The following is a 12,736-nucleotide window of genomic DNA, read 5'->3' as shown; positions in this document are numbered from 1 at the left end:
GCTGCTCCTCATGTCCGGATCAACGGCGCCACAAGATCCACAGACATGGACTACTGTAAGCATAAATCCGAAGGCCTCTTGATAAATATGCACGACCAAAAGCGCAGCTTTCTAACGCAATTCTCTCCTACAGCTTTGTCAAGGCGATGTCGTCCGTGAGAGTAATGATACTTTGTATACTTATCGTGTACTAGTAAGCCGACCATGCTATTAGCGGCACCCTTTTTTACCTCTTTTTGACAACCTGTAATGGCTTGTAGCCTTCAAGTAGTCGGTAAAGGATTGGGCTGATTCATGGATTGGCAAGTAGAAAACATGGCATGAGGTATTTACCCGTAGTCTCACCACTTGATTCAGGTGAGGCGCACACACAATACGTACCGTGATTGTGAAAGCTGACTTGATACATCATATTGCTCAAGATTGGCGTAGACAGTTCTCAGCTTGATGATGCCGACCTTCACTGCCACCCCAGCGCTACGCCTCAAGTGTTGAACAAATATCTTAAAGACAATGAGGTAATGAATATTCGCTGGTCTACACTGTTCGACGCACTGCTAATAGGATATTTTCAATTAGCTAACACGCCACCATGTCATTCTCGCTGCGTCAGCTTATACAAACTTGATTGCGCACGAATCAGCGCTGCATTTGGTCGACCGGCCACTGTCATACGGCGCGATTGTCAAGAAATCCCCAAAGGACCTCCAAAGTGGCACGGTCCTCGACTTAGGAGGCACCTACGATGTTGCACACAGTTTTACTACTGTTGAAAACGATGAAACTCCATGTGATCCCAAAAGGATCGTTAAGGATGTTGCATCGGAAGACATCGTCTTTTCTCGCGAGTGGGAGATTGGAGACTACCTTATTTGGAAAAATTGCTGGCTTGGGGAGGTTGTGGAGCTCATCGAAACAGTCACCATTTGCCTTAGTAATAACAGTGTTGTTGCCGTTGAAGTTCCTGGCCAGCTCAAACTCAAGAGAACGAAACCCCATGGGTTTCCTAATCCAGTTTCAGCAGAGACTGGGACAGGAACCCCTCCTGCCGCTAATATGACACTTATGGGCGGCCTTGGGGCGGATGTATATGCGCTTCTCGACCGTTTTCTTCCCCGGGAACCCGATCAGGATGAGCCCTTTGATTTTGAGATTGGGCAGATTGTGGAAACTAGTAAGGGCAACCTTCGCAGGGGAAAGTGGCGGTTTGGGGCGTATGACCCAAATATCGAGCCTGTTGGCAAGGTTGTTGAGGTCCGAACGATATCCCTTTGCATCGAATGGATCTGCCAGAACATGATGGTTCGAACCCGATTTGTGCCCATTGAGCCTCCTGAGCCATGGGTATCAGATGGGGAGGAAGCCTGGTTCCAGTTGAAGAAATTTAATCGTCAATCGGACGGGGGAGCCGATTTGAAGACTATAAACCTCGAAAGATACGACCGTGTCAGATTCAAAGACTTGGACGCTGCCATTGAAAAATACAATAGCTCCAATTCAAACGGCTATGGAATGGTTGAAAGGGTTCCACGTTCTGCAACGCTGGGTTATGATGTGAATGAGTTCATGGTTATCGCTAGGTCCTCTTGGGCTACAATCCAATGGCAAGATCTCACCATCACACGAGAAAGATCCGTAGATCTCATCCGCTGTGATAGCAGTGATGAGCACGAACTCTGGCCTGGAGATTTTGTGATCACGAAACCCGAGACGGGGAGCGCGCCACAGACTTTGACTGCTCCTCCAAGTACCCAAGAGCAACTTATTAGCGTTCCCAGCAACAACAACAGCAACAACAACCACCTAGGCGTGGACGAAGTAGATCCGCCATTGGTGTTCGTCTCTCCAGAAAGGCTTGGCGTTATACAGTCGGTTGATGCAGCAAGACGTATCGCTCGGGTTCGTTGGTTCAGGTCCCCTAAAGTTGAACTAGCCGGGGAGATGATCATCCCCGGGTCGAGTACCGGACAATTAGAAGAGGCGACGACAGAGGAGGTTAGCATGTATGAAGTTGCTGCACATCCGGCGTTATCCATATGCCGGGGCGATTTCGTCCTGGTCGCCCCAGAGCAAGTGGTAGAGGATCCAACTGTTGGCCCGTCCAATGCTTCGTCATCGAGCCAGTCTACGTCTTCAGCCGACGCAACCGCCGCAGCTCGCACGTCCCAAACTGGCCAACAATCCAACATTAGTGCTATCAGCGAGGCCCTTCGTGGTATTGTCGATACTGGGCTCATCGCAAATCTGTCGGCTTCCCTTATAAACACCACGAATCCGCAGCTGCACACACTTTCTCGGATGTTGCACCAATTCCCTCTCGGTCTAAGAAGCGATATTGGACAACAGCCACCTCCCCCCGCCGCCCCTGTCACCAATACAGCTCTTGACTGGTTCGGCGAAGTGGTTGACAAAGGTCTTGATGGCTTGGTAACCGTTCGGCTTGGAGCTTTAGATGATATAAGAACCATCAGAGTTCCCATAGAACGTTTGACCGTTGTTTTTGATGGCGAAGACTTCGACGATGAGGATGAAGACGGCACCGATGATTCTGTTAACATGGGATCCAGTGATAGCGAGAATAGCGGAAGCGATACGAGTATGGGGGCGGATGACTGGATCTCCGAGCAAATCTTCTATGAAGGAGGAGAGCCTATGGAAGCAGGGAACGAAGCCGATTGGCTCACCGATGAAGAGAACGCTAGTGATATTGAGGAAATGGAGGTTGACCATCTTGTTGATGGTGCGGATCTGAACTCTCCAACGGATACCCCCAACCCGCAAGCAGAAGGATCAACTATTAGCGCCACCATCAAAAACACGTCTTTGAACAAGGCTGCTTCCGCATCTCCGCCTCGATTCAGTATCCTGGAGGCTGCAATTCCTTCAGACCATGCCTTCGTAGCCCAGCCGGCTTTAGAGCAGTCATTGGCCTTCCTAAGGCGCATAAACAAGGAGCACAAAATATTGCAAACAACCCTTCCTGAGGGTATATTTGTCCGGACCTGGGAATCACGGCTCGATCTGCTCCGCGTGCTGATCGTCGGACCTAGGAATACACCATACGAGCTCGCTCCCTTCGTTTTCGATTTCCACCTAGGCCCAACTTTTCCGTCCACGCCTCCCACCGGATATTTTCATTCATGGACGAACGGAATCGGGAGGGTCAATCCCAACCTCTATGAGGACGGCAAGATATGCTTGTCGTTGCTAGGTACATGGCATGGTGAAAAAAGGTCCGAGAATTGGTCCAGCTCAGGGTCGAGTATTCTACAAGTTTTGGTGAGCTTGATGGGGCTGGTGCTTGTCAAAGAGCCATACTACAGTAAGTACCCATTACCCTTTAATTTATATCATATTTCACTATCGTATATTCTTCTATGATGACAAGAGTGCATTTGGCTCGAGTATTTTGGCTTATCTGGTTGTGGCATTTCTTGTCCACTTCCTTGGAGACGTCAATCTCGCTGAGGAAAAAACACTGCTACCTTTATTTTCTTTCGTCTGATATAATATGGAGAAACTTGAATTTCACGCTTCGTTTTGACCTTATCATACCTGGGAGACAAGGCGCTAATCAATGGATCAAATAGATGAAGCAGGTTTTAATGTCTACCTGGGCGCAGAGGAGGCTACAGTCAACGCCAATCTCTACTCCGAAAGAGCCTACATTCTATCGCGAGGTTTTGTGAAACGCGTTCTCGAGAAACCTGTGCTCGGTTTAGAGGATATCCTTACTTGGCTGTACGATCCAAAATCCGATGGAGGGATGACCCTTCTAGGTGAGATTGTGCGGAAGGGCAAAGATATTGTCGCCGGTTGTGAGAGCGCACGGTCTGCTCATCCGGGCTCCGCCGCAGAAATCTCCGCTCTGACATCAACAGAAATCGACGGCATCCCCAAATTAACCGAGGGTGCGGTTGTATTGTTGAAAAAGACTCTTACTTCACTTGATGAAATTTTAATTAAGGCGCTGCAGGAACAGCAATAATGGGAAGTGGAGGACAATTTATTGATTTTTTTTTGTTCTCTTTTATTTTATTTTCTGTATTAGCGTGGGTGGGACCCGTGGTTCGACATCTTCTTGTGGCGTATATACAGTGGAGGCGTTAAAGGATGGGTACATATTAATTGATACCTGTTTCTCAAGAATTGAATACTTAGAAAATCTGCAAAGCTGGCTGGCTTCGCACCAGAAACGATTGCGCGGCGTGGGACTGAGAGATAAATGATGTTTGGGCTGATCCACGTGGCCTTGTGAACGCATACGAAAATTTCTCACCTCTGACATATTCATTCCCATATGTTCTTTCCTCACATCTCAGTCAGCTTGTGAGAAAGATGATATCTGATCCATGTAACCATGCGCGGCGAAGGAGCAAGCCCATACGTAGTATAAATTCCAGACACTTAATGGCGTATCAGGTCCACATCTCCTTCCTCAATTAATCCTGGTAAGCTACTTTGTAATGACCATGCAGGCTTTAGCCGTAATGTCAACCAAAACCTAAGGACCGGGATTGAAGTGTCTAAACCACGGGTTTCCTGCCTAAGAGTAGCAATATTGATCCGTAGTAGGAAAAAAAAAAGAAAGAAAGAGAGAAAGAAGGAGAGAGCTTGTGATGCCCGTTGTGCATTTATTGATTCACGACAGGGTAGAAGAACCGAGGAATGATCTTAATAGCCCGAGCTATATAGATGGACAAGGTCAGGCCTGAGTGAGCCATGTTCAAAACAATCATTTATCATGAGGATATGTATCCATAAGGGTACCTGGAACCTGGGCTCTTGACAGTAACTAGCTAATCGGCGCCGGGTTTTGCCCTTGTCTGGTGCAAACATTCTGAAACCTGAAACCGGACCATCTGGACGGGAACGAACTGACTTGTATATATGGATTATATGTACTTACATGCGGAGTACTTACATGTATTTACTTACACACGCGGGTATGTAAATAAGTAGTATACATATGTACCTTATTTGGTAGGTATCATTCGGGATTATCAGGAGCGGATGGATGCAATTGCAATTGAGAGGCTTCAATTTTGGAAGATTTCAACATATAATATCTAGTTGCATTTGCCGTAATGTATTGCTGGGAATATGCCTGATATCCGATGAGAACGAAGCAAGGGCATGAAAGCTGAGATTGAAATTGGTTAAGCTTTCGGACCGTCAGAGTGGGGAAATATGACATTCTTACTTAGTTGCCTTCCGTATACGATTTGCTTGCATGAGTAAGTTGGTATATAGTATGTATGTATGTATGTATGTATGTATGTATCTAAGTTAAGTACTTAGGTACTTACTTAATACCTACTTGGTTAAGCGGGTATATATGTGACCTGACTGACGATAATGGTGATGGTGCATGATGAATGGTAATAATTAAGTACCTATGATGATGGTGATGATGATGATGGTGATGGATAAAGTGAACTTGGTTAGTATGGCGGCGGGGATTAAGTTGTGCAGAAACAGCTGGCCTGGAAATGAAACGGCTTTGGCGCGAACCAACCAAACACGCTTGCCCGATAATATTTTCGTGTGTTATCAAACGCCCCTTCATGTCATTACACACAGCACACAGCAGCACGCATCGCCATTCAATTGTCCCCCATCGCTATCATCCGCCACCTTCACTCCACTTCCATCCATCCCCTCGTACATAATCATCAACGCTATCGCTCTTTGAGTCGCCTCGGCTTTCCTGTCACGGCTTTCCTCTCTAGCTACCCGGACCTTGCCTCCTTGAATCACGCCTTTATCGTCAACCGTCGGCACTGGTTTTAGGACAAGCTCGATCCTAGAACGCCCTTCTTACCCGCATCTTACAATCCCTTAGGGTCGTCATCATCATTGCCGCATTGATCTCTAAATCTCTCTTCCTTGCACCTGATTTTCGAGACCTGCATTAGACGCCTAGTCCTTTTGACCTGCAAGCCGAATTCACTCCGAATCTCATGACTGTGAAGTTTTTTGCTGGTTAATTACACAGCATCCTCTTTAAGGTAAGTCCTGATTCGCCATTCCCGGCCTTAACCTTTGTACCCCAACCATAATTGATCTTCATATTAAGTGACCATCGATTTTTGTACGTGCTAATGCTTGCTTCGGAAAAATAGCATACACTACTACGCACAAGCTTCTCTGGGGTTTCCACGGTCTACCCTTCATCGATTCTGGTCAGAGTTAAATTAGGACACCTTCCAGAACAACAGAAGGAAGTTTCGACACATAACCGAGAGAAACATTCCAGAAGGGTGACTTTCTTTTTCCTATCTTCTGACCTCTGAGCTACCTTGAATTTTTCCGGTTGCCGAGGACAAGAGAAGACAGGTAGTCAGGCAGTCGGGCACTGGGCTGAGCAGAACCACATCCAAGCAAAATCATGAATACCATGGCGACTCCTATAAATTATCCAGGGAGAATGGGTCCTCAGTACCCCCATCAACAGATTCAGACTCCCACTCGAGTTCCAGCCCAAGGCGCCATACACGTCCAACAGAACAGAAGAGGTCCTGGACCGATGGTTACCCACCAACAATCCGGCCATCAACCAATGTCGCAAGCACAAATGCAGCAGCAGGTCGCCCAAGCTCGAGCTCTCGAGCTAGAGCAAGCCAAGCGCCGAGCTCGAAAGCCGACAGATAAGACCATATCCTCGGCAATTGAAGAAATCGCCCCTCTGACAACTTCCTACAATGATATTCGAGGCATGGAACGCAGGCTAGACGCCGCTATCATGCGGAAGAGATTGGATGTGCAGGATTCTGTCGCAAAATCCACAAAGGTAATCATACTTGAGCATTTGAAGCTGCATTAGAATTACGTGCTAACCTACCAACAGAACCACCGAGTCTTCAGGTTGTTCATTTCGAATACCGCTTTCAATCAGCCATGGCAGGGCACTGCAAGTCTCGATGAAACTTCGTTCGACTTTAGTACAGACCTTGTTCCGTCGTTCCGCATGAAGATTGAAGGCCGCCTGCTCGATCTCGAAGATGGCTCAAGCCCATCGGAAAGCGCGCCAGAAAACCCCGAAGCAGAAGGTTCGAAAGCCGCTGCGGATGCGGGCAAGGATCCAAAGAAAGAAGAATCAAAGATACCCAAGAAACTTTCGCAAATCTTCAAAAGCATTCGCGTCGAGATCCTTCGATCCAATATGGACCCAGGCTTTGGCGAGAACAGCATTGCCGAATGGCAAAAGCCGCCACCCCCCGCACCTGCCAAGCCGGGAGCGGCTGCTTCTACACCACCCGCTGAATTCGATGGATTTGAGTTTGAGAGAAAGTTAGAAGTTAGCGCACCATGCACAATTCAACTAGTCAGGGATGAGCAGCCCGAGCGATTTCAGCTTAGCCCGGAATTGCAGTCCATTCTTGATACTACCGAGGACTCTCGGGCTGGAATTATGCTTGGTATTTGGGAATACGCCTACTTGAATGGCCTCCAAGACCGAGACGAAAGAAGAAATATTACATGTGATGAGAAATTGAAAAAGGTATGTTACAATTTACATATTTGCGGAAATTGAGCCCGTACATTAATCTATATTTCCTCCAGGCTTTCAAAATGGACAGAATTCAGGTTCCACAGATTCCAGAATTGATCTCTCCCCATTTGAAGCCTATTGAACCAATTACCATCAAATACATGATCAAAGTGGACACCGCATCGACTTCTCCCGTTATCCACGATATTATTATTACTGAGGACGAGCCTTTGAGACTTCGTATGCTCAAGGTGATTAACTCCCAGATGACCAGTCCGCTCCACCGGAACTTAAGCATGGAAGACGACAATATTGCCGTGTTGGTCCAGGCAATCAACCACTCAAAAGCCAAAAGGGATTTCTGGACCAGCCTTGGTATGGATCCTGCAGCTTTTATCCAACAATGGGTCAGCAGCCAAAAACGAGATTTAGAGGTTATACTGGGAGAAAAGGGAGTGGACAGCGAGGAGAGCAGGAGGGCAGGGTTCTACCAACGGGATGCAGTGGCTCAGAACGCGTATCTTTTGCTTCACGGTCGAGATCAAGCTGGGATGCGATAAGAAGGCCCCCTTCCGCCTCCAAACGTGAATGCAACTATTCCCAGACATCTATTTCCGTAGCTCTTTCTACTCTATTAGCCTATTGTACAACTTCACATAATTCGACTTTTTTTTCTTCCCCCCCTTTTCCAGTTTGGTGGCAGTTAGTCTGCTTTCCAATATCCGCGCTTTTTTTTTTTTTTTTTCGGATTCACTTTATTTTATCCTATTCAGACCAAAAGTAGAGGTTTGAGCGCAAGCTTAGAGGCTTAAAGTTTTCAGTGATAATACATTTCCTTACGGCCGATTGTCTATTCTTCGGAAAAGATATTTGACATGTACTTTTATAAAAACGAAAATAAACCAATATATATTCTTCAAAGCTAAAATTCATTAAACACTGTGCCAATGGGCTAATCGTCGTGATATGCATGCTGAAAGAGATTCGTGAGAAAAGTAAAATAGGAGGGAGAGGTAGAAAAAGAGAAAGCTAAGATCAAAAGGAAAACATCTGAAGGGTATCGCATATACTTGTTGCTTTGCTCTAGTAGAAAAAGACGCCAGGTAAGGACCAGATTGATACTCCGAAAAGGATATTCACCTCGTCGCCCATCTTTACGGTTTCGCAGATTTTTAATGTGGGCCAGGTGTAGACATAGTACTAGTGCTACTCTTCTTCACTGCTCTCCTCCTCACTCTCGTCTCTTCTCCTGCCGCCCATCATACTACTCAAGCTTACTGGGACCGCCGTACTGTTGATATTGCCAATCCCCAAGCCGATTCCTGAGCGATTGTCATCCTCTCCTTCGATAGTAAGTTCGCCGCCGCCGCCGCCTTCGCCTTCGCCTTCATCATCATCCTCCATAAAGTCGAATTCCTCAGCCATAGCTTTATCGAGATCAAAATCGTCGTCCTCCCCATCGCCCTTGTCCTCGCTCTTCGGATCCGGGAATTCAAGTTCATCTGGGGCGTTATTCGAAAGAATGGAACCTGAAAACGATGGTTCTCGGGACATGGCGACTGATTGAATATGCTTATTAACCGGTGGTGGCGGCCTCCTGCGATTATCTTCTTCGTCACTGGAGTCGGCATCCGATTCCGATGATTCTTCTTTCTGTTGAACTCGACCTTTCCTTGCTGCAGGTTTGCGGTCGACGTGCATTGGCGAGGGAAGGCGGGGTTGAGGTGACATCGAAGCTTCTTTGCCATGTGATGCCATGTCCGGGTGAAGAAGAGGTGACCTGCCGTTGTTGGATGCCGCAGGCGCTTTCGGTTTCCGGTTGGGTTTCATGAAAGGGTTGACCGCCTTTGCTTTCCGTTTTATCATTCCAAGGGATGGATTCGGTGTTGGTGTCGCAGATGAAGCTGGTATAGGCGTCGAAGCCGACTGGCCAGGGGTTACCGCTGTTTCCTGTTCCTGTTCGGGCTCGGTGACTGCAGCTTGAGGGTCTACGTCCTCCATTTCAACATCTGTGTCCTCTTCTTTCTGATCCTCCCGTTCATCCTCATCTTCATCAGAGTTCGGCAGCACTCTACTAGTGAAGTGTCTGACATCGAAAGGGTTTTCGGCATCAGCCAATTGGGCGTCTTCATCATCGCTATTTCCGACTGCAGCTGTTACTTCATCCTCGTAGGTTGCTGCAGGTATCGATGGTGCCTCGGAGAAAGGGTGGGACTGGTTGAAGGTGAATATGGAAGAGGTGCGTTCGAGGGTGAAAGTATTGTCCTTGGGGTTGTACACCAGGATGCATTCGAGCTTTCGGCCCGGTCGTTGGGCGCCGGTGTAGGATGTTTCTCTGTCGTCCTAGTAATCAAAAGTTAGATACTTGTTGTGGCAACCAAGGACTTAAGGTGCTTGGGGAAGGGGTAACTAGGAGGTAGGTGGACGTAATATACCTCGTATAGAAGGTTGAATTGACCACTGTCGGTTTGTGACAGTTTCGAGGGTCCGGAGGGCGGCGCCGTGTTGTCTAGAAATGCGGGTGAATGTTAGCTTGCCTGGGTACTCAGTCGCTCACTCGGATGCCAACTAAGTGTAGCTAAAGTAACTGGGATAAGCACTGACATCTGAAGCTCGAATAAACATTCGGCGATTGTCCGTCTTCAGCGCCCGGTTTTAGACTATCGCCGATGAGGACCTTGAATTTACCCTGTCGCGTTGGATTGAACTCGACTGGTGCTACGGTTGTGGCCGCAGCCATGCTGGGCTTCCTAGTTCAAGTCGAAGAGGATAGTAGGTAGATGTACGATTAAATAGGTATGTAGGTATATGCAAAGTACTAGTATATATAACTATCTTCTTGCGTTTGCAAAAGCAGATTTTCTGGTATTGTTAGGGTGAGAAGAGGTGAGAAGGATTAGAATTGGGGATGAGAGATGTACATGTCGGAGGTCTAATTATCTCCCTCTCTTTCATTGACCGTGCTGCATGCGAGGCTGCGCTCACTGACTGAGTGAGGTGGATGGCCGGGTCGGGAGTGGAGTTGCCGGCCGTCGTGGCCCGGGATGGCCCTGGTGTGGTCCCTGGGCCCCGGGATAAAACTTGACTCACAACCACTCACAAATGTTGCATGTACTTATGTAAGTACTTAAGTACATACCACTGTCATCCCACAACCATCCTTTTTTTATTTTATTTTTTCTCTCACGAACTTAAGCTCTTTGAATGTTTGCTGTTCCCGCTCGCAGGGCCGCAGTACGCATCATATCCTCTAACAAATTTAAACCAAAGATCCTTCTATTTTCCCGAAGTTTATCCGCAAACCCGTCCACAATGGAGGGACAGACTATTACCCCTCCACATGTGCAGCTACCACAGAGCGGTGATACAGATTACACACAATGGACCCAAGAAGCCCTGATATCCCGTATTCGCCATCTTGAGTCTTCATTAGAAACCAATCTTCTGAACTCGGAGATCAAGTGAGTGTGTAAAGTATGACCTGATATGTAACAAATTACATGCGTATTAGATGTGAAGAGAAAGAAAACTAACGGGCTTTGTTGATAGACAAGAGTCATTAACGATCCTACCAAAGTCAACTGCGAAACCAGATTTTGATTTCAGACGGTACACAAGCCGTCTGATAGCTCTAAAGTTTGCATATATCGGTGGGCCGTATCAGGGCCTGGAATACCATTTTGGAAGTGACACTCCATTGCCTACAGTTGAAGAAAAACTCTTCGAAGCACTACTCAAAGCAAGATTAGTGCCTCCTAAGACTTACTATCATCCCGATGGCTCCATAGATACCACTCAGGTGTTTACTAGTGGAAGTAATACGGGTATCGAGGATATTGGGAAGTGGATAGATTTGGATTCCTGGGAATACACCAAATGTGGAAGAACCGATAGAGGTGTTAGCGCCTTTGGACAGGTGGTTGGCGTTAGGGTGCGGAGTAATCGACCAAAATCTAAAAAAGAAGAAATACTAGGAGAAAACGCCCTGGTGGAAGATATAGATGACAGTTCGACACCCAAAGGTCCCATCGAACCAGCTGAAAATGACGACGAGACGCTAGACTTTGAAGACAAGGATGAGCTGCCCTATGTCACAATACTAAACCGTCTTTTGCCCTCAACAATAAGAGTCCTAGCATGGTGCCCTAACCCCCCCGAAAACTTCTCAGCAAGATTCAACTGCCAGGCGAGGACATATCACTATTTTTTCACGAACCCGCCGGCACCACATAACCCCGGTGAGCCGCCAAGGGTACTCGACATCGATGCGATGAAAACCGCGGCAAAGTACTATGAGGGCCCACACGACTTTCGGAATCTATGCAAAATTGATGCTAGCAAGCAGATTACGAACTTCAAAAGGCGGGTGGAAGAAGCGGATATCGTGAAAGTGGGCGGGGTTACACCGGCTTTTTCCCTAGAACCGTGTGAAACTTCCCAAAGAATGCTAGAAAGACGACCAGAGATGTATTACTTTAAACTCACTGGTTCGGCTTTTCTGTGGCATCAGGTCAGGCATATGGTCGCCATATTATTTCTGGTCGGGCAGAAACTCGAGAAGCCAGATGTTGTAAAGGAACTATTGGACGTTCAGAATATGCCAACAAAGCCCTTTTACAACATGGCAGATGATAGACCGTTGGTATTGTGGGATTGTCTATTCGATGAGAACGAAGTCAAGTGGGTCTACCCGGAACTCAATAGGGCGAAACCAAGTAGTCGGGAGGATGTCATTGGGTCGTTATGGGAGTTATGGCACAACTCGAATATGGATGCGATGTTGAGTGGTGGATTATTAGCGATGGTATATGGCCAACAGGAGGCACGTCGCAAACGAGAAACGGTAGAAAGAAATGAGGACTTAGCGATGACCGGTAATGATAATAGTAACAGCAGCAATAAGAAAAAGGTGAGAGATAGTACTTGGATTGTGGATGGCTCGCCAATGCAGACGAGTTTTGGAAAGTATGTTGAAATAGTTAAAAGAGGGAGGATGGAGACCGTCGAGGTCATAAATCGCAGGTTTGCCGCGAGAAAGAGCGAGGAATGGAGGCAGAAATGGAGTGTGGAAGCTAAGAGGGAAAGGGGAATCGGTGATATGACTGACTATGATCACGATGAGTAAATTTGGTATCATATTTCTAATATATACTACATACAGACGAATGATCCCTGCCCGAAATTTACAAGCTTCGACCCCGGCGCTGCTTAGAGTAGCTAGCTACCTACAACCCTAAAGAT

The 12,736-nt window shown here is 47.1% G+C and overlaps 4 protein-coding genes across 4 annotated transcripts; 3 read left to right on the top strand and 1 right to left on the bottom strand.

Moving 5' to 3' along the window:
• Nucleotides 1–10: 10 nt before the first annotated feature.
• On the top strand, nt 11–3,988 carry AOL_s00109g159 (uncharacterized protein; the record flags this gene model as incomplete). Its single annotated transcript, XM_011126640.1, has 6 exons — nt 11–55; nt 134–174; nt 311–357; nt 433–518; nt 580–3,322; nt 3,591–3,988. The coding sequence occupies 6 exons, from the start codon at nt 11–13 to the stop codon at nt 3,986–3,988; spliced, it is 3,360 nt and encodes a 1,119-aa protein (XP_011124942.1).
• Nucleotides 3,989–6,400: 2,412 nt separating this feature from the next.
• AOL_s00109g158 (uncharacterized protein) lies at nt 6,401–8,055 on the top strand (the record flags this gene model as incomplete). Its single annotated transcript, XM_011126639.1, has 3 exons — nt 6,401–6,793; nt 6,851–7,504; nt 7,567–8,055. 3 exons carry the CDS (start codon nt 6,401–6,403, stop codon nt 8,053–8,055), a joined length of 1,536 nt encoding a protein of 511 aa, XP_011124941.1.
• A 646-nt stretch (nt 8,056–8,701) lies between these two features.
• Nucleotides 8,702–10,235, bottom strand: AOL_s00109g157 (uncharacterized protein; the record flags this gene model as incomplete). Its single annotated transcript, XM_011126638.1, has 3 exons — nt 8,702–9,838; nt 9,931–10,004; nt 10,100–10,235. The coding sequence occupies 3 exons, from the start codon at nt 10,233–10,235 to the stop codon at nt 8,702–8,704; spliced, it is 1,347 nt and encodes a 448-aa protein (XP_011124940.1).
• A 572-nt stretch (nt 10,236–10,807) lies between these two features.
• Nucleotides 10,808–12,620, top strand: AOL_s00109g156 (uncharacterized protein; the record flags this gene model as incomplete). The annotated part of the gene is made up of 2 exons (XM_011126637.1): nt 10,808–10,956; nt 11,045–12,620. The coding sequence occupies 2 exons, from the start codon at nt 10,808–10,810 to the stop codon at nt 12,618–12,620; spliced, it is 1,725 nt and encodes a 574-aa protein (XP_011124939.1).
• Nucleotides 12,621–12,736: the final 116 nt, after the last annotated feature.

The sequence above is a fragment of the Orbilia oligospora genome (genome assembly GCF_000225545.1).
Source record: "Orbilia oligospora ATCC 24927 unplaced genomic scaffold scaffold00109, whole genome shotgun sequence".
NCBI classification, from domain to species: Eukaryota; Fungi; Ascomycota; class Orbiliomycetes; order Orbiliales; family Orbiliaceae; genus Orbilia; species Orbilia oligospora.
Note: the sequence above shows the minus strand (reverse complement) of the source record. Positions and strands in the feature narration are given on the sequence as shown.